At 39.4% G+C, this 22,818-nt stretch overlaps 1 protein-coding gene across 1 annotated transcript in view; it reads right to left on the bottom strand.

Moving 5' to 3' along the window:
- Nucleotides 1-22,818, bottom strand: part of LOC306663119 (chondroitin sulfate proteoglycan 4-like) — a 72,008-nt gene that overhangs the window by 11,928 nt on the left and 37,262 nt on the right. Inside the window, 3 exon segments of the mRNA XM_079143478.1 lie at nt 4,810-4,982; nt 13,075-13,206; nt 16,753-16,951. Of these exon segments, the coding sequence (XP_078999604.1) occupies nt 4,810-4,982; nt 13,075-13,206; nt 16,753-16,951 (504 nt within the window).

Here is a 22,818-nt window from a genome sequence, read left to right as displayed (position 1 = left end):
AAGTTACAAAAGTGCATGGCACATTAATGTGTGTTAGTAAGTACCTTCACTGAATATTTTGGAGAAAAGCTTCCCCTACCACCTCTGGGGCTGAGGACTGAACCCTCATACATGCTGGACCACTGGTCTACCTCTGAGCTATGGCCCCCAGCTCAAGAGAAAAACACTTGATCCTCTTTGCCACCTCCATACCCTGTCTCCATCACTTCTTTTGCTTTCTGAGATGTTCTGGGTAGTAAATCTGAGTCATTATAAAATGGTTGGGAGCTAACTGGAGTCTTATTTCACAGAAGACATAAAACTGCAGACTTTAGGAAAAGATAACGCATTCCATATGCATGTGAAAAAGGAGACAGCATCTGGAAAGGGCAAAACCAGGAAGATAAGTAAGAAATTTCTTCTTCTTCCCAAGTCACAAATAAAAATGTTCATTTTTGACCACACAAGCTAACCAAAACTGGAATGCCTTCAGATCAGCACTCATTGTGCTATACCTTCAGGTGATACTCCGTTTTTGCTCAGGAATTTAATGTTTTAATATTTTCTGATTTTATTTTTAAGAATAAGCATATATTATATTTTTATATTCAGAAAACAATGCACATACTAAAATATCAAAATAAGCCACTACCCCGAAAAAGTCAGGTTTACATTTTTGTTTTATATCCCTCCAGAATTTTCTCTGCATATTCTCTCCCTTACCCACATTACTTAGTTTTTTAGGATGACTGAAATGGAAAGAGAAACAGGGTTTTCCAGTGACATGCAGAGAAATTTAACCAAATACTGTTAAATGCCTCGACTTGGCAGCAGCAGCTCCTGGTTGCTCCTATGAAGAGTCCCTCCACCTCGTCCTTCTTTCTCCGACCACTGGGAAGGATCCTTGGACCTCTCCCAATCCCAGGCATTATTCCTCCTCCAGTTTGTGCTCCATGAAAGGATGGAGTGTGCAATCCCTGCATGAGGCCTCTTACATATTTCTTAGCTCTCTCCTCTCATCGTCCCTTGGGGAAATGAATTCAAGAACAACCAGGCACTCTCCCCAAAAGGAAACAATAAATGGGTTATAAGGTGAAGCAAATGTCACTCTCCTCCGACAACCTCATTTCATTCACTAAATTACTGTAGCACATTAAAGTAAACACACTGGCCAATTGCAATGTCCCAGAAAATTGGCTTCCCTTGGGAAACTAGTCTTTTAGCTGCTAGGAGAAGAAAGGGACTTTTCGTATTTCCAAGAACAAAAAGATAATAACATCAGCCTTAACTACCATTTAATTAATGTTTGCAATTCTCGTAATTTTGTATTACCAAAGCATCCATTTTTATTATCTGTTGGACTTTCTCATACCAGGAGCAGGGCTGAGATGCCATTGACTGTCTCCAGTTTTACCCCCTGCCCCAGCTGATCAGTGTTGTCAGTCCAGCTATCCACCAACTTCTTGCTGGTGACCAAGAGACAGGCTGTTCCTTCACTGCAGCCTGCAGGACTACCCCACTAGACCTTATGCTCCACATAGACTGTGCAAATATGCCACAGTATCCACTTTTCAATCACTGTGTGACCTGGAATTTATATCTGCCTGCTTTAAATGTACCAGTTAAAAACCCTCTTAGGGAACCTGTTTGGAGAAAGCCCTGGACATAGTACAGGCATTGGCCCTGGGGACCTTTTCTCTTTTCATGAGCTTTTTTGCATATATAGCTTCTGGGTGCCATATACTCCTCAGGACCCTTAAGAAATAAAATCTCTATTTCCATCTAGTTTCTCTCCTAATCAAATGCTCTCCATTTTAAAGACCCTAAAACAGTGGAGAAATTTGCAAAGCATTCACATCTATTATCTTCTTATTCTACACTTAAACACCAGGAGGAAGGCAGGGCTTAGTTAACAGGAGGTTGACCTAGAGTCAGGGCCATGAGTTCAAATCCTGTCTCTGTTGTTTATAAACTGTGTAGCTGCGTGCAAGATGTGTAAACACCTGGTGGCTTAGAATCTGAGTCTGTAAATGGGAATAAGCAGTACGCTAGAGGCTTAAAACAGTGCTTAGTACATAGCGAATGGTCAAAATGGTTCAATGATCATTACTATTATTTTTCCATTTCACAGATGAGAAAACTGAGTTTTAAAAGAAATGTAATTTGCCCTAAGTCAAGATTTTCTGACTTTAGAGGTCAAAGTCACCTATAGTGCTCAGTCACTAGTCATCAGGAGTAACTCTAGAAGCATCTAATAGGTGCCTGATTTTGAAATTAGAAGCTCTCTCCACATTCCACATGTCAAAAGTGCAGAAAGCGTGGGCTGCTCTGCTATATTTCTATAGATCATAAACATATCTGAGATGCTGTTTTAGGGAAAAAGGAATTGTCATATCCAGTGTGTGCCTTGCATAAAAAGTCTGATAGCATGGTCTTTGTACCCAACCCTATATACGACACAACAATCTCTGCTTTGTCCTTTGAGTCAAAGCACTGGAACAGGCACTGTGTGGCCGTGTCTGCTCAGGAGAGTGAAGGGCTGTGCAGTGAGAAGAGCTTCATGCCCTGGTCTACCAGGGAAGGAGGGTACAACTCCTCTCTCGCCACCTCTGACTTGCAGGGTGGTCAATCTGTGCTTTGAGCAGGAGTCTGCTCCTGTCTCCACAGAGACATGGGGCCCTTCATTTCAGGAGCCCCCACAGGAACTCCATGGGCTCTGGCCAACAACTGCCATTGCTGTATGTTTTCTGGGAACTTGCTTCTTTATTCATAAAGGAGAAGGAATTATAAGCGGAAAAACATAAGACCATCATGTAATGACATTTTAAATCAATCAACATTTTCCTTATCCTGGGGTCTTATATTTAGCTTGGGACATCAATTTCCTGCGTACAAATGTGTTGTATTTTTAAAAAATAAATATTATTTTAGTTGTTGATAGACCTTTATTTATTTATATGTGGCGCTGAGAATCGAACCCAGTGCCTCACACATGCTAGGCAAGGGCTCTACCACTGAGCCCCAACCCCAGCCCCCCATTATTATAAACAGTTTCAGATTACCAGGCTAGCCCACTGAGGTAGACTGTCCTACTATTCCAATCATTCAGTGCCTCCTCCCTATAAGATTAAATTTCTCCATCCCATTGGCATCAGGCTAGTTCATGTGGCTTTCTTTAGTCAATGAAATGTGAGTATAGCTGACACTTTCAGTCACAAGCTGTAAATCATCACATGATTCCACCATTACTTTTTTCTCTCTGCAACAAGCACAATAATGTTCAAAAGACAGGCTGTTCCTTAACTCAGGTCTTGGAACAAAAAAGAAGGTACAGCAGACACACGACCAACCATGACACAAGTAAGATACATTTTTATTATTCCAAGCCACTAAGATTTGGAAGTTGTTTGTTATTGTAGCAAAATCTAGTGGATTCTGGCTACTATATCCACTAAAGCCTATTTTGACTAAAATACTACATACTAAATCTAAAATAGTATTTTTTTGCAGTCAGAAGTCATTAAAAATAAAGCTTGCAATAATCATAATCAAATAAAAATAAAATAAAATAAAATAAAAGGAATCAGGACCAGGGCCAAGGCCTCTCTATATAACTAATATAATTCTTACTAATAGTCAAAATGCAAACAGACCCCAGGCATGTTTTGATGCCTCTGGGCACATTTGTAATTTTTCTCCTACTACTTTTTTTCCGCCTCTCCCAAAGTGCATCTGTGAACCAGAGAAATGATACTTCCTCTTTTCAGCAGCACATTCAGAGCTTTTGCCAGCCTCATGACCTGTTCCTTTACATGCATCCCAAACAAAGGCAACTGCAAAGCAGAAGCCAAATTCAATCCTGCCGCATTGTGTTGGAGAGAAATGGCTCAAAGGTTAACAAAAGACCTGCAGTTTACTCTTGCTGTTTCCTCTAAACTGGATTGTGGAGGTTTTTTATTCTTTAATCATGTAAATATATAGGCAAATTGACAGTCAGATCCATGTCTACACTGTTTCAGAATGGAAAAAGAAAGTTGAAGACAAATTAAAGGAATAGTTATAGTCAAGAATTCTACTTTGGAAACATAGACTTTCAGAAAATGAATTAACATCCAAGAAAATATGTCTGGTCAGTCCAGTTCCTGGCTGGAATACAAAAAAAAAAAAAAAAAAAGAGTTTGAAGGCTTATTCATTTTAATAAGAAGGTAAGAAGGTACATGGATGACATGGATACAGATTACAAACACAACACTCTCGTTGAATTAGACAGAGGGGAATGAAGGGAATGGAGGAGGGATGGGAATGGGAAAGACAGTACCATGGATCGGACATAACTTTCCTGTGTTCACGTATGAATACGCCACAGTGAATCACCACATTGTGTACAACCACGAGAATGAATGGGAGGTTGTACTCCATGTATGTATAAGATGTCAAAATATACTCTACTGTCATATATAACTAAAAAGAACAAAAACACACATTTATATGAACACTTACACATTAAACTGTTATTATATATTAATTATAAATCAACACAAACATCCTGCAGGATTTACTCCAGTAACTACACTTTGAATTTCCTTTTAAGTTAGTCTTTAGTCATAAAAGGGTCCCTTTTTATTTACTAGACTCAGCGTTTGAGTGTAGTGTTTCTGACAATTATGTCTCATCTTGCACTCCCTACAAAGTGTCTGGTTTCACAGCTACAATGAGTAATGGCCGGGGCAGAGGGACACGTCTGCTTGGATTAGTGGGATGAAGACAAATGAGAGGCCCACCCTGCACCCACGCTCAGCCCTGCTCCAGGCACAGACCTCAGAACTCACCAGATACTGGGTGAAAACGGAAATCTCCTCAGTGCTGTTGTCAGAGTTCATTCGCAGCAACCTCCCAAGTCTAGGGGAACTTACAACTGTGAAAATTATAGATCTGTTTCCTGCATTGTCTACATCATTAGTCACAGCTTTCAGGTCACGAGATGAAAGAGGCTTCACGGAACCTAAATAAAGATTAAAACATGAGTTCAAGTCTACAATATAGGAAAGCTGTCAGTTAATGAAATCATCTCTACAGGAAAGCATAGGGTTATGAAAAATGGACTGAGTAACTCCACTTGAAATTGAGCTGCGAGTGGCTGGTGATCCCCGCGACATCTATTCGTGGCATGAGTGGCTACTGGGGACCCAGGAGAAACCAGCTTCTCCCACCCCTTCCTCAGCCCAGCCTGGGTGTCCTACTGATCCCTAGAGGAAGAAATCAGTGCCAAGGCACAGATGGCCCCTGTCTTGGCTCAGCATATGTGAAGGAAAAGCAGATTGGTGTGGAGAACACAAGAGACAGCACCTCCCCTTGAAGGGTGGAGGGGTCCTGGTCTGATGGAGCTGCAGGTGCTCAGTGGAATGTCCATATGCTGATACCTGGAGGAGGAGTTGGCTATGGAAACAACACCAGATGTGCCCATGCATGAGCAAAGGACTGTGTGAATGCCAACGGGGAAGAACCAGTGATGTATGGGTTTTGGTGCTAATTGGTAATCGATGAACAGAGAGGCTGGGGACACTCAGGCTAGAACAGTAGATTTCAATGCTCTGTGGTAAAATGTCAGCATTTCCTTCCTATCCCAACAGTTTTATAAAATACAAATGTCAAATCACTGTCAAAGTTCTCTAAAAATTTCTAAACACGTCCTTTTGCTTTTCATTCTTATCTGCTCACAGACTAGAACATCCATGGACCACACTTGGAAGAGCAGAGTCTGAGTGCATTTTCCATTACTTTGCAATGATTTAGAGAACATCCCAACCTTATAGGACAGAAGGTCTAAAACAGATTCACATCATTCTTCTGGCCCAGAATCTTACCTCATCTCTTCTGTTTCAGCCCTTGCTAAAGGGTTATATCATTAGACCTCTGAGAAGGCCCTTTATAATTTACAAATTTGAATTGATCATCCAATAGTAACTAAGCCTCCTGAATGACATCTTTTCTTTTCTTTCTTCTTTTCCTTTTTCTTTTCTTTTTTTTCTTTCTTTATTTAGCCTTTATAATATTAGACAGCAAGGACCACCAAATAGTGTTTAAACCATATTCAGCATTACAGGAAGCCAGTTTGGGTCAGGACAGCTTCCAAACTTGTAAGCATTGTTCTCACTCCTCACTTTGGAGGCTCCACTTAAAACACCTCTGTCTCTAATATAAGCACTAGGTTGTGGGCTCCTGAGTAAGAGGTAGTGAGTCTGTGAAAGCCAGCCTCAGGAATACAGTTCCAGCCCAAGTTCAGGTCCGCCTCGGCACAAGTTTGGTTGATACAGAAAGCATCATGTGACATTTGTAACTGTCTCCCACATCTCTTGTACTTCTTGCTGCTGATGTTTTTGTAGTCACTGCTACTTCCTGCTTTCTGGAGCCAAGATCAGAGGTCACATCGGGCAGGCTGAGAGGAGTCTCTGCAACCCTGATAGGTGTCATGAAGTCCTACTGGGGCCCTTCCTCCCTTTCCTGTCAAGGTGGGCTCCTTCCTATCAGATGGATTATGTCCCTATGTGTGTGGGCTCTGGGCACTCCAACATCCAACTTCTCCATCCTTGGTTTTTCTTTGGAAAAATTTCCCACTATGCCTTCTTCATTACTTTCTTCTTATAAAGGATCTTAACATAATTCACTTGTTCCTTCACCTCTTGGTTACCTTTGAGGCAAGGGCAAGGTTAAAAGTAATCTTTTTCCGAAAAAGTTATTTTTGCATACAAAAGGACCTGAAATCAGTATTGCAAAAGATATCTACACTCCTATGTTTATTGCTCTTAACAAAATGTTAAGATACAGAATGAACATAAGTGCCCATCACTGGATGAATCGATAAAGAACCTGTGGTACATATACACAACGGAACACCACTTAGCCCTAAGAGGAGAAGGGAAGGATGGGAAGATGGGGAGAAATCGGTTAGAGCCAGATAAGAATAAGTTCTGTTATGTTATTACACAGAAAGGTGATTTAAAAATCAACAATTTGATGTCATATAATTAAAAACCTCTAGAAGAGACAATTTTCATCCCAAAGAAATGATACACATTTCAGATGATGGTTAACCAAGGTATCCTGAATTGATCATTATACAATGTGTACATGTGCCAAGGCAGCACACCGTACCCCATAAAATGCAAAACTATTATCTGTTCACTAAAAAATAAATTTATAAAGCATTATTTCACTCGTTGTAGCCTTTTGGAGTAGAAGACTCACCGGTGCTGTTTCAAGCCAAGATGGCTTTCTCTCAGTCAGGGCACATCAACCCCTCTTTGTCTTCTGCAGCTACCTAACCCAGAAGGAAATCGAGTCTTAGGTCAGCAACAGTTTGCCCCATGCCACAACTGCCAGGTAGGCATCTCTTATTGCCCAGCCCAACTCATCCAAAGCCGAGCGTCATTTCCCCCACCTGCCTTCTTTCATCCACACAGTTGCTATTTCCATCACTGAGTTCCATGAACTTACTTTGGGAAGGATTTCCACATAAACCTTTATCAACAGAATAACTTTCCTACCAGGGGTGGGGTCCTAAGAGTGCTCTGAAGCACAGCAGTTTGGCAAGTCCTCACTCCACTCCCACTTCTTGGAGATTGGAAAAGCAAGTCTGCACATTAACACCTCTGCGAAGCTTCAAAGTAAAGAAATCTGTTTTCTCCTCCTTTTAAACACAGCATTTCTTGAACAACACTTGTACCCAGTTCATTGTTTCATTAAAAAAAAACAACCACCACCAAAACAGCAAGAGCTTCATGATCACTAGGCCTGGAGGTTTTACATATTTCTTCAACAAGCATCAAATACCTAAATGTAAAAAGCCCTACAAAGGGAGCAGAGATACACCAGTCTAATCTGTATATCCATAATCTGGAAATCCACAACCTGAAATGCTCCAAAAATCTGAGACTTTTTGTGCATCAACATAACCCCACACGTATAAAATTCCACACCTGATCTCATGTGATGAGTTGCAGTCAAAATACAGTCACATTAAAAATATTGTATAAAATTATCTTCAGGCCATGAATATAAGGTGTATATGAAATATAAATGAATTTCATGTCCAAATTTCATGTCCCATTCTCAAGATAGCTCATTATGTATATGCAAATATTCCTAAGTTCTAAAAATCCTTAAATCTAAAACACTTCTGGTCCCAAACATTTCAGATAAGTTAGAGTCAACTTGTATCAAGAAACAGCATGGACACAGTCCCTGCCCTTTCTTTCAGACGTCATGATAATACTAAGAAGTGTGCAGTTGTTTTTTTCATCATGAAGGAAGGATGATAAGGCTTGGAGAGTTTAAGCAACTTATAAGTCCACTTACAACCGATTCAGAAGTGACTATAGTTTATACACTCAACAATGTATTGCCTAAATCATTCTACTTTGAACTCAATGGATGAAATCATATCCAAGTTAGGGAACCATGTAATTCTCTCTACCTTCCAAACACATCCTTCTCTCCTTTGGTCTTTACTTGGCAACCCTGCTACCCTACCTGGTAAGCTCACTCCTCCTCAATGGCACCTGCCACGATGTTGCTCATTCTGCAGGGGCAGCTTGAGGTCTGCCTTGGGGAAGAAGCTTACCCAGTCAATGGGAAATTCCCCTCTCTGAACCCGTGCAGCACCCCCATGTGCCATTTGCTGGACACTGACCGTGACATGCTTTGCATGTGTACTGTGCTCGTAAGTGGGAGTTTTTATTTCACCAATTAACAAGCCTCTAATTAGTAGACAACCTTTTCTTACAGTTCTTGGTTATCTCCCACTAAGTTATACAATATTCAGTGTTCCAAGACCCACTGACTGAAAGGTTTTACGAATCTCTGCTCTAAACCCTTCAGCAATGCACTATGTAGTCCTTTCTCTTTTCTTCTTTCCTACCACAGAGGACAGATGGCCTATCAATGTGATGTCATTCCCTCTATCAAGACCAAAGGGACTGAAATCTCAGAGTCTGCCAAGAAGACCTCTTGCTGATGTGCTGCTTAACTCTGGGACAACATAAGTTTATATTCTAGATCGTTGTAGTGAAACTCTCAAAGTCAATCCCTCTAACACTCAAGGCCAATGCTACTGCAAAAGAGCCATGTACAACTTGAATACATAGAAAAACTAGATTCTAAGGTCAGCGTATATTCCAATGTGCCACCACTAAAGATAAACAAACTCAGTGGCAGCATTCAATGTGAAAAAACTAGTTACAAATTTTTTTCTGGGAAATAAATTTTGCACAAAGAAACAGAACTTATTTTAATTAAACATATATATATGTACAAAATACACACAAATGCATGCATGCACGCATATATATTACATATTGTACAAACATTATATATACATACTTGTGTGTGTATGTGTGTATATATATGTGTGTGTATATATATATATTTCAGACATACCTGCACATTCACATTCAAAATACATGTAATAAGCTGGGTATGGTGACACATGCCTGTAATCCCAGCATTTGGGAGGCTGAGGCAGGAAAATCTTAAGTTCCAATTGCATCAGCAATTTAGCAAGGCCCTAAGCAAACTTAGCAAGACCCTGTCTCAAAATAAAATATAAAAAGGACTGGGGATGTGACTCAGTGGTTATGTGCCTCTGGGTTCAATCCCTGGTTAAAAAAAAAAAAAAAAATATATATATATATATATGTATATACACACACACATACACAATAAAAATACATTGTATACATATATATAGTGAAACATTATATACATATATTATAAATAGTGAAATAAACTAAAAAATAACAAAATGAAAATTCACTTTGGTTAGATTTATTTCCTTAGTTCACAGAAAAATAATTTCATTTAGAACTAGAGTCCTTCCTACTTTAAATAATTGAGTCAAAAACTGATTTTCCAGTTTGGCAGGGGATAGAAGTCACAGTTAACCTTAAAGCATTCACCATGTTATGTATTCTAATAATTACTTTGGCTTACCAGGCAAATTCCTACAAGTCTCAAGCCAAGGCCACTTTTTAAGACTGAGTGCACAAAGGAGCCAATACAGAAATAGCCAAAGTCTGAGGAGCTGGCAGAAAAAGTCCAAATGGTATGGGGATGGATGTGAATTTAAAAAAAAAAAAAAAAAAAAAGTTTTTTTGTTAACTAATTCCATGTTGCAATATTTCCCTAACCAAAGAGAGTAAAATCTACATTTCTACATAATTGCTGCTTTTTATTAAATTTCTATGCATATTTTCCTGGTCATACATGTCAACACATCAATAACACTGAGAAAGAGACAAAATAAACATTTACCATAATGCCCCCATCCTTAGGGATCTGACATTCTAAATAGAGACAGCCCATGGAACACAGGCCCACACATGGAAAAGGAAGGGGCTGCGTGGTGTGAACATAGACCTTTTAAAGTGTTTTTTATTTGCCAAATGGAGATGGATCAAAACTTGTATTTACAAACATTATTTCATTTAAATCCTTGAACTAACCCAATGTAGCAGATTTAAAGCACAAACACTATGAAAACACAAAGCATCAACAAATCTGAATGTCCAACATTTAATTGGAATAGATTTTCTACTCCTAGAACAGTTCTAAAAAATTATAGTCCTATAAAAAGGAATAGATTTTCCTGATGTTTTAGAACATATAGGTGCTGAACACAAAGACTGGCAATAGCTGACAAATGACATCTTAAATCCCTCACTGAGGAAGACACAGCGTGCCTCCCTTCCCTCGGCAGGACACCTTGACGAGGTGGGTGCTGGGGAGGCCCAAGGGAAGAGGCAGTGGGTCTTCTGTCATCCCCACGCCATCACGGTGTCACAGCAGGAGGGACCAAGAGTCCTTGGGTGACTTCTGCAGCAGCAAGACTCGCTTGGATGCACTAGGGAATTCTGATACAGAAGAGGGCGAGTCACTGTGACTCAGGGATCTTAGGGTAGGAAAACACCAAGAACAAGTGGACCAAATGATCCACAAGGTCTACCGAACTCTAAGACCTGTGATTCCACAGCTCTCATTTCCAAGTTCATGCAAGTTGAGATTTTATCAAATAAAAGTGCAGCCAGTGGAAATGTATGTGAAAATTCTTCTTTCTTCCCACTGACCAGGAGCTGGAGCAGGAAATAAGTCCTAGTGTGGGGACAGAAGCTAACACAGAAACCAAGAATATCCATAGAGCTAATGTGCTAGGAGAAAGGAGCAGCTCACTTTGGGATTTGAGGATACCATACAAGCTCAAGGAGTGAGTTCTCCAACACATGGAAGCAAGGTCAGGGAAGTAAGGCTTGCTGGAAAAGGAAAGGACTCTGTCCAAATATTCAATAGAGAGTTATGAAACTGAATGTTTCACATAATTCTATAAAGGCAAGAAGGGAATTCTGTCCATTTAAAATATATTTTTCCTGTCAAACTAATATTCAGTAAAAAAGGCACCAGGAACTTTTTCTTTCTAAATTATAATGGTTCTTTCTCTCTTCTAATGCAATTGTCTTCAGTTATTAAACAGAATCTGTTTACCCTGAATAGATGAAAGGTATTTAATCTTTTACAGCATCCAGATCTACCCTGATTTTTGAACTTTTAAAAAATAGATTGCCGTGTTTTTCAGATTACTAGGAAATCTAGTATATTTCAGATTGCTTGCTTTTTAAAACACTAAATGATAACCTTGAAAAAAAAAATGATCATGCCTTGAAAAACACTGATCAAAGCATTGTACTTACTCTTAGAGAAAAGTTATAGAGAAAAGGTTTTAGAATACAAGAATCTTGGTTAACATATCTTTTGTTGCATTTTTGAAAGGGTTTCTTTGTTTGGATTCAAATGCTAAAGACTAACTAAAAATTGCAAAATTTTCCCTAAAAATTTTTTGTTGTATTTTTAAATAGTTACAAATAAAAAGACATTTTCCTCTAAATATACTATAGAAGTTTGTGAGCTCCCTCCACCCGTTTCCCACTTCCTGGCCAAGTTACATTCCCTACTTAGGCCACAATGCCTGCCAGCTTCCCATGAGAATGTCACCTACCTTGTGTCATTGTAGGGATTATAGGACCAGATTCCTGGCTCCACTATAGGATCAAGTGGGTCTTAAAAAGTGATGCCAAATCCCATTCCAGAGACCCCTTCAACTGGTGTGAGGTGAAGCCCAGGCATCACTATTTTTAAAATCTTAATGGTATTTAAAACAACTAGCTAGTATGACCATAATTAATAAAATTACTAGTGTCTTTCCTGAATGTCTATGTTTCACTGGTAATGCATGTCATTTAAATAAGCCATAATGTGTACAACTGCTTTTGGCTTTTTCCCCCCAACATTCTGGGATGTTAAAATTTTATGATCTCCTGTATTTCCCCCTCAGTGCTTTTTGCTGGAAATAACAAATTCAACTTTTTTCTCCTTTTTTTTTAATTGCTGCTGCCAACTTTCCCCTACCCTGTGATGAGGGTGTTGAGCCAGAGAGGCTTTCTTAGCTCCTTCTAGGCCAGCCAGGCTGCAACTCTTGGCAAACAGCCATCCCGAGGCTGCAGGACCCCAAAACAAGCACTCTCTGAAACGCCTGACAGTCTCCTGCTGCACAGGGTTTTTATATTCAAAATACGAAAATTCCGATGGAGGTGTAGCTTAATGGTGGAGTTCTTGCCTAGCATGTGCAGGATCCTGGGTTCAAACCCTGGCACTGGGAAACAACAACAACAAAAAATACAAAAATCCCAAGAAAGTAAAACCAGATGAGCACCACACAGCCTGGCTCGCCATGCTTCTGTAAGGACTCTAATGAGAGAGTAGAAAAAGAAGCACACGGGTACCATAGAGATGGCTGTTTCCATGACTCCCCACAGCCCTGCACCAGCATGCCCTCTTCTGAGGAAGAGGAAAAGGGAAAGACAGAAGGACTGTGGAGAGCCACAGCCTGCTTTAGCAAGATGCAGAGAGAAAATTCTTTCTGGAACTTTATAAAGGTTGTTACAGCAATCTATATGTAAAGATGATACATTATGCCATGCTGGTGGAACTCTCTAAATAAATAGCAAACACTTCAACCAAAACAACACTTGCTCAAGATAAAATCTTACCTGGAAAGATGCCCAGTCCTCTGTTGACTTCTAAGCTAATGACCAAAGTGCGAGCAGTGATGCTAAAGATTTGCCGAGGTGCAAAGTTCAGACCATCAGTAACCTGAAAACTAAAGCCTCCTGACATTGCTCCTTCAAAAGAAGAAATGACACTCTGGTCAGCTTTGTTGTGCTGTAAAAGTCACCCCACTGCCCCCAAGGCTCCCTGCAAAAAAAATCCCCTATCAATTTATAAGTGAGCTAATTCAGCCACTGACTTCACCAAATCAGATACATGACGTGACACCTAACAATGCTTCAGACAACAGAAGACCATGGTGCCATGAGACGATATCACCAGAGGCTGTGCAGCCATCATAGTTGTGTAAGGACACTCTATGATGTTTGCACAATGACAAAACTGCCTGAGCATGCATTTCTCAGCCCTTGTCCTCTTTGTTAAGTGACACATAACTGTGTTGCCAAAGACATAGAGTTAAAACATATCATTGAAGGTCTAAAATGCAGACTCTCCACCCCATTACATAATAAAACAAAGATAGTATCTCTGAGAATTTTTTTTAATTTAAAAGTATATTCATAATCTGAATTTTATTATTTTGGAATCAATTTATATCAGTAAAGTGATACAAGCCTGCAATATCACACACACACACAGCTACACACACACACCCTAGTAATTTCTGAAATATGTATCACCCTTAATTGATAATACTGAAAATCAAAACTGGGGCTAATTAAATAACATGTAGTGCCCTCTTACACTTTTAATTATGAACCTATGCCAAGTAAGCTGTAATCTGCCAAGAGTGGGAAGGGAAGGGAAAGACCCGGTCTTGCTTTTGTTAAATTTCTGCAAGGAAAGATTACACTCCAACATGTCTGTCAAGGGATAAGTGATATGAGAAAAGTTAAAAATTAACTTATGTGCATAACTGAAATTGAGATGGACTCGATCGATCCAGATCCCAGGAGTGATTTACCAATCTGACTCACAAAGCACAAGGCAAGATCACCTTGCAGAAACCGATGTTCATATCCCCATCACTCTTTGAAAATATTTATCCTGCAGTAAATTTGAGGCCCACAGGTCTTTACGTCATGTATTGGGGAGAAACATATCTTTGTTGCCCTTAGGGACGTGGTAAGGAACAAAGGAGGCACGGTCAGACTGCCATTATGTATGAGCACTGCCTTAATAACACAATGTAATAAAAGGTAGGTGGCTAGCTTGACAGTCCCTCAGGTCTCTGTATCTAAGCAAACACTGAGAGTTCTGATTCCTCACCAAAAAAATGGCTACAGATTGTTCAAAATTTCCCCAAACACTCAAAAGTCACCATGGGCAGCAGGGCAGATTCTGAATCTGCCTAGTCAGAACCAGAGTCCACAACCAAATATGGTTTTGCATTTGCTTATTTTTCTAGAAACAGCACTTTGAAATGAAACACAAAATTAAGAAGAGGATGGGGGCACTTAGAATATTTTATGAATCCCGAAACAAAATGAAGGTGGAATCAAAGGAATTACATAAAAATAAATGTGAAATCATGCAGGAAGTGTGCCTTAACAGACTTATTAAGACTAAGGAAAGATAAGGAAGGAGACATGGGAACGGGGTTGAACTGTGGATCTACTATTGTGCCAGCTCAGACTTTTCTAGACAGTACTTTAAGAAGGGCCACCTTAAGTGAATCACTCAGCCTCTAGCATCTTGGTTTTCTCAACCTGCTTAGGTTGTTGTGTGCAATAGGAAATTAGATTAATGGCGGAGCACTTTGCAAATATAAAATGCTAAGAGAGACTAATTAAACCTAAGTCTTTGTTTGGGACTGATGATAGACAGATGTGCCGGGGAGAGCCAGCTGGTTTCAGCAGCAGATTCATCTGTAGCTGGGCTCTGGACGTTTTGAGAGTTATTAGCTTGCCTCAAAGTCCATTTAGGAAATGTAATGGATTGGCTCTCATGTTAATCTTGCCTTTAACTCGCCTTCCTACTTATCTAGGAGAAATTATTTTCTCTACTCTCCAAAAGCAAATATTGACCCAGTAAATGACAAATCAATTAGCCCAGAGAGCTCATTTTTGTTTTAATCCTTCCTTGCAAACAGTAACTTCAGTTCTTCAACCTTCTCTGCTCTTCAGTGGGTTGGAGCTGGCAGAGATAGCACGGACTTTAGGTCAGACCAATTTAATCTTTCTAAACCTCAATTTCTTCATCTTGAAAATGAGGTCATTATTCTCCACTGCTAAGAGGGCTCCTAAAGATGCAAGGAGTGATGTGACTGTCCCTCCTGTGGTGCCTGACACGTGGAAGAGAATCAATGACTGCTTCCCAGTGCAGACTGGAAAATCTCAGAAATTCAATGCCCCCCCCAACCCCTTGCACAAGTCTGTAGAGAAATTCTCTCCATTCCAAAAATATGGTAATCCTTTCATTCAAAGAAAAATATTTCTAGACCTTCACAGAATAGTACTTGGACTTTTGTTATCTACTCCCAAAAAGACATGTCATTAGAAGAAACTTCCTAGCAATTCAGTGCCTCTTTAAATGAATTGTATTTTATTACAAAGCACATCTGTACACATTTTAAAAATGGAAATATGTATTTGGAAAAACATCATCCAGTCTAGAAGCAATGCTTTGCCATGAATGTGGGTGGATCTGAATAATGCTGCAATCAATCTAACCCCCACACATTCCAGGCTACGAGTTTAGAAGCACTAGGTAAGAGCATTCACAAATTCTTTGGGGATCTTTTGCATTGACTGCAAAAGTAACCAAGATATTACTACATTTGTATTTTGAAGATGTCTTATCTTTATTTTCTTTACTGGCTTTTCAAAGAAGATAATTCAAAATAAGTGAATAAATATGACAATTTGGCTTTCTGACTGTGTCTTCCTGGCTCATGCTTCCCCACACACCTCCTGCCAGCTGCTGCCTCTCTCAGTCCAATGACACAAGCAGCCTGGAAACAAAGCCAGGATACCCTACCAATGTGCTTGGGCCACTCTTTGTGCAGACTTCCAGTATCTGTTTGGCATACTGATTTATTGATGAATAACAGGAAACAGAAAAGGTCTTTCAATATCAAGACTTTTTAGAAATTCAGTTACATTCACTCTTTCATTTGTTCCTTGAACAAATATCTGATTTGCTCACTAATGTATCCTTAGCATCCAGAATGTTATGTTCTGGAACATAATAGATATTCAATGTTATTTCATTCTTTCAACAAATTTTTATTTATTGAGCACCTACTATGTGTCACTGGTCAAGGAACTAAAGATTCAAGAGGTCCTGCCCTTAATGTGATTATACTGGAATGGGGAAGACAGGCAACAAATAAATGTCCAAATTAATCTGCACTAGGCCAAGCAGTGGGGGAAGAGGGTGGAGATTGACAGACATGCTAGATTAGTGAGTGGTAGGAAAAAGCCCTTGGGAGAAGGTAATATACATAATATGACATTTAAGTAAGCCATGTAGGAGGAGCCAGGGGTACTCTCTAATGTTTGCTATTATTAGCCTTATTAAATTTGTCACTTAAAAAAAGTTGCAGAGTTTAGAAAGCTCCCAGATGATCCATGGTCTTCATCCAGTAACTCTGACTATCATATTCTCCACTGATTGAGACACACTTCAGTTTTACACTGCTCTACTCTGTGACTTACCAGAGTGTACAAACACTAGTTGGCCCTTGTTGATTTGAGCCTGGGTGAAGTTCCGGATGCTGCTTCCAGGAAAGGACTTGACAGCCAGGTGACCATTGCTGGGTGGAGTGACCCAGTAGACCAGGTCCTGTGGGGAGGAATCCCCATCTTCTGCACAGAGTTCACCTCTTGTCACTTCTGTGATAGAATCCACCCACACCTAAAAAAGAAGAGGCCCACAAAGCTTTTGAGGATTAATTCTGATCATATCATATTAGTAAACAGGATAGGCCAGACAACCAGGTCCTGTACAAGGATTTGAGAACTATACCTACTACCAAAGTTTTTAAAGAATGAGTTTTCTTAATTCACCTTGTTTTCCGAGGTGCTGGGGATTCGAACCCAGGCCCATGCTCATGCAAGGCAAGCGCTCTGCAAGCTGAGTTATTTGCCCACGAGTTTTCTTAATTCAAAACAGATATATAAAGCCAGATGACATTCAAGGCATATAATCTATGAGGTTTATGAGGTTTTAATAAAAATAGTATTCATATGTATTCAAAATTGATTTTAAGTGCATATGAACTTACATAAAGTATAATAATCATAAACGCTGATAGATACTAAGCACCTTTTGAGTGCCAAGCATATGCTAAATACAGTTTGTGTCATCTCAGATAATACAGAACCCTACCTCATCAGGCAGACTTAAAGGTTTCTCTTCATCATTTTAAGAAGCAAATTACCAAGTCTGCTTTTAAATTGTTGTGGAGAAAACAAACCTACCACACAATTTAAATTCCATTTTATTCTATATATTTTATAGGAAAAAAAAATCTGGTTCTTTGTTCTTGCAATGTTTGCTGTACTGACAGCTCACATCTACAACTATATCTGAATAACCTGCTGTTTTGCACTTCTACTTAAAACTATTTACATTGTCCACATTTTAATTCAACAATTCATCAAACATTTATTGAGCATCTGTTATGTCTCAGGCAATGTTCTGGGTGCATATAACAATGTTTTTCTTTCTTTTTATTTGTTCTTTTTAGTTATACATGACAGTAGAATGTATTTTGACATATCATACATACATGGGAATGCATATAAAATATTGATAAACCAAAAAGTCCTGACCTCTTGGAGCCTACATTTCAATAGAGGAGGAAAAGGGACACAAAAAAGAAATAATGAGCAGAAGAAAATAATTTATATAGTCTGTTAGACTTTCATAACACTATGGAAAAAATAAATAAGATAATGGAGATTCAGGAGTGGAGGAAAGGCTGGAAGGAGGTGAAGGAGCAGGTCTGCCAACATATGAATACCCAGGGAAGGACCCTCCAGACAGAGGAAATAGCCCTGAGGTGGGAGTTCCTCCTTCCTAAGAGAAGCAGCAAGATGTCAGCGAGGCAGGTGCAGAATGAGCAAGATGAGTGGTAAAGGGGATGGATCAGAAACGTAATGGAAGGTCAAATCATGCAGGACCTTGAACAGCTGGTAAAACTTCGACTTGTCCCTGAGTGCAATGGAAAATCCATCTAGGGCCGTTGGCAAGGAGTGACCTAGTATAGAAAATATGCAAAGCTTTGGCTACTGGGTCGAGAACAGACTGGGCAGGGGAGAAGCAGGAAGACCTGGCAGGGGGTGATAACAATAATCCCACAGAGAAATGAAAGACAAGAGTGTCAGGCATGGTGAGAAGCAGTCCAGTTTTGCGTGTCTGTTGAAGGTAAGGCCAACTGTGTCAGAGGAGGTACTTGTGGGGAGGTGTGGAGGGCGGAATGACGCATGCTTAGGGTGGTGACAACTAGGAAGAGGAGTTCCCAGCCACTGAAGTGAAAAGACTGCAGGTGGAGTGGACTTGGGGAGTAAGATCAGGAGTTCTGTTTTTAACGTGTGGAGTTTAAAATGCTTACGTGGACCCTGGATCACATCTGATGGAATCAGACCGTTCTGAGTTTCCGCAAGCCTGCATTTACGTGATATTTCATTAAGACTAAAAGCAAGTAGTTTTATCACTAAACTGTTTTTTTTTTTTTTTTTTTCCTTACCCACAGAAACACTATGAGTACATTCCTGAACTTATGTATCACTCTTTGCTCTCTGACTAGAACTTTATGGTCTTCTATACTTTTTACTGACATGTTTAAAACTTCAATCCTAAGCCATTTAATAGATAAGCTCCCTGGTTAAAGGGAAGAGTTTTCCTCAGTAAAACAGGCAGTTTATGAAATAACTCAATCCATGCCCATTAATCATCTTGTAACCATTTAAACAAAATTTGAGACATAGAAATCAGCAAGTATATCGGATCCCCATGTTTTTTTTTTTTTTTTTTAAATCAGGCATGATGGGGCTAGATGATAAAAACCCGTACTGATTCTTTCTAATGCTCCTCCATCTACTGACAACACAGAAAAACTACTTTGTGAATCATCCCCTAACATTTTGATCACAAAGTAATTTTGTATAAATCAATGTCTGCACACTCCACATATGCAAGCACACATACACACGCACATCCATTTGCATACACACTGAAATTTACACATCCAAATGAATGTTTCCTTCTTCAAGGTGACTGCATGGAAGAACAACACATGTCAATGACAATGGCACTGCTAAGAAACTTCTGAAATTATTTTCAGGTGGTTCAAGAACATTTCATTTTGTTTTTGTTCAGTGACTGATGGGGTTCCAGCCACTTACTAGCTATGTGAACTTTGCCACATTTCTTCACTTCTCTGGGTCTTATTTTGCTGATTAGCAAAGTAGGAACGATGGAGCTATTATGTATACTGAGTATTTAATCTAAATGCTGTATTAGAACAACTTTTCCAGGCACATAGTAAGCCTTCAACAAATGTCAGCTTTATGTTACCCATCTTCATCATCAGATTTGGCTCTGAGATGGAAGTGATGGGTTTGTTTTGTTTTGGTTTTGGTGGTGCTGGGGTTTGAATCCAAGATCTTTCGAATGCTAGGCAAATGCTATACTACTTAGCTACAACCCCAGCCCAGATGTGATTTTTTAAAAATACATTTAATATCAATGTTTTTAATATTATTTAATGTTATTTAAAAGTCCTTCTGATGTGAAGATTACCACTACTGAGGCTGTTCTATGAAGAATTTGTTTAGTTCCATAGCATCCACAATAGGATGACTAATTTATCTTTTTAATGACAGTGCTGTCAGTAGATGCTCCTATCTCTTGCCTTTTGGAATATGCCCACTAAAGATTTTCAGCACTAAGCTCTAAGGATGTCAACTTTAATAGCTAACAGAAATCCTCATCAACTTAAAGTTTAAAACATAAGGCTTTAGCTTTCGTTCAACCCTTTGAAAGGCTACAGTTTCTATAAAATATGTAAGTTGGCCTGTTTAACAAAACGCCAAACCTACTCATTCCATGTTTTACTTTTTACATTCAAAAATCTGCCCATATGTCTTGTTTTCATTTCTTTAGAAACTCAAACTGACTTGAAAATGTGCTACCACTTCTCTTCTGTAACTTGTAAACACTCGTTTTTTCCAACACCAGGTGCAGAAGGGCAGGAGGAAGCATGTTTTCCATGCAGCTCCTCTACCCGGCTGCTTCCCCTCCCCACTCTGGAATATACCATCTTGCAAAACAAAAGGAACTGAGAGCTAGTACCCTCAGGTCTCCACTTACAAAATCAAGTTCACTTTAACAGCACCAGTGTTTCAGGGGAGGTCTGATTAGTACCCCATGCTTGGTAACAGAAACTTCAGTTAGGTGGGGAGAAGAACAACAATGAACCCAAATTTGAACTTAGATTTAAAAGCGATCCGAAGTCCATGAAATAGTCAAATAATATACATCTGAAAAAATTAACCCCTGAACCTGGAAAAATGTTTGTTTGTTTGATTTTAACATAACCTCTAAGAGGAGGTTAGTGGGACTTATACATCTAATTATGATCTAATTTAATCCAAATTATGATCCTAATATTTAAAGACTCAGACCTTTCTTTTGAGTTTCATATGAAGGATGTGAAATGTTCATGAATTCATTGTCCCACTGTCTGACTCCCCTCAGGAATTCAGTTCTCATTTCAAATTCTGCAGCTCCAATTTTCCATCTGTGCCTAGTTCTTGAAGCTCTTTTAAGGACTTTTCAAAAGCAAGTAGGACTGGGGATGCAGCTCAGGGGTCGAGCTCATGCCAAGCATGTGCCAGGGCCTGGGATTCAATCCCCAAAACCAAAAGAAAAGGATTAATGTTTCTAGTTTCCGTGTATAAACAAGAAGACAAAATATATAGTATTATAGGAAGAGAAACTTGAAAAATAGGAAAATGAAGCCCCCTTGTGGACACACATTTTCTCTATCAGGTATGTTTAAACATCACTGATCATGTTTGAATACAAGAGTATTTAGTAAAGTACATTTCAGAATAAAAGGCAAAGGATCCACCCCAGATGGCCTAACTCCATTTCCTAATTCCAGTTTGTCAGGACACAGATGATTCCCTATGTCACTGAAGGGCCTCAGAGATCAGCAGACAGTCCTATGGCTTAAGGAAATGTTGTTTTTCTACTTCAGGAGAAAGAACTACACATGAAATGTTGGAACAGAGAAGTTCACAATCAGGTCTCTGACTTTCAATGCCCAACAGAGTCTGAGATGCTGTCAGGGGTCTATTCCCCACACTCCATCTCCTACCCACAAGAAGACTGCAGGTCAACCTCCTCTCAATCTCCCCCAGGTCCTCATGACAAGCAAGGACAGTGAATGGCCATGAATGATCATCTGATGAACTTGAGAAAATGCTGGGTTCAGGTCAGTTAGAGATAGCACAGTATCTGAGGGTCTCATGGGATCTGCATTTGCAAAACTGCCTTTGCCTCAGATTCTGCCTCTGTTTAATTCTGTTATTTTAGGCAAATCACTTAAGATCTCTCTCCCTCCTTTCTCTGTCTAACCCAGGGCTAGGCAAGTGCTCTCCACTGAGCAACATCCCCAGCCTGTCACTTAATCTCTTGAGATTGAATTCTGACTTCTTAAAATGAGAATAAGAGCAAAACTGGCTTTATCTGCTTCCTCTGGTCCTTGGGCTCCTTCACGGTAACTGTGAAGGAAGAAGGAGCAGAGTGTTGTGACCGAGTTCAAACTCCCATCCTAGCCCTGCTGCTTACTCCCAGAAGCTCTCCCACTTTTGACCTTGGCCGAGTGTCTGACCTCCCAGTGCTACAGATTCCTCCTTTGAGAATTCCCGTGAAGTGCTGAGAACCACGGCAAGCACAGAGTATGTACTACATTAGCGTTAGCTACCAATGTAACTATGCAGGTGGTTTTATTATCACTAACAAATTGCTCTAAAATCTAGAAAAAGAAATGTCACTGGATAGAAACTTTGCTGGGATAGAAGTTACCAGTAACTAGTAACTGTAACTGGAGAGACTATTGGTTATTGGAAAAATGCACTCTCACAGCTAGCTCTACTATCCTGAAAAAAAATACATATGCTTTATGCATTAGTTTTCAGTAAGATGTTAACAAATCTGACCACTTTAATAGTATTCAAGGTTTTCAATTCATGAAAATTCCCTCAATATGACAAAAACACACAGTCTTTCCAGAAAGTTTTCTATGCTCATTTGCCATTATTATTCTATAGTCCAGTGGTTAACACAGAGATATGAAACTTCAGTGTAAAAAATAATAAGAGCAGAAAGTAAAAGGATATTACCTTACATGTCATCCACTTCCTACACCACAGGCTTTCAAAATTAGCAAGACCAATTCCTAGCTGCTTCTGGGCTCTTTTTCATCAAGTCAAAATTAAGCTGACACTGATGATAGGCTTTGTGATTATTTTATGAAATTTCAGTGCACAGATGACATTATTCTAAAATCCTTAAAGCAAATTCATTCATAATACATGATATATAATAGAAAGGTGATATGATTATATGCTCTCATCTAGATTCCTTTGTCTTGGAATATTTAAAACCTTATAATTTATTATTTTTCCTCCTTCATTACCATGATTTTGGACCACAACAGCAGTCCACAGAGTGAATCAGCCAGATGTCTAGACAATGTCCCTGGCCCT

The sequence above is a fragment of the Sciurus vulgaris genome (genome assembly GCF_902686455.1).
Source record: "Sciurus vulgaris genome assembly, chromosome: 6".
NCBI lineage: Eukaryota > Metazoa > Chordata > Mammalia > Rodentia > Sciuridae > Sciurus > Sciurus vulgaris.
The sequence above is the reverse complement of the archived record's forward strand: the minus strand, read 5'-3'. Positions and strand labels throughout refer to the sequence as shown.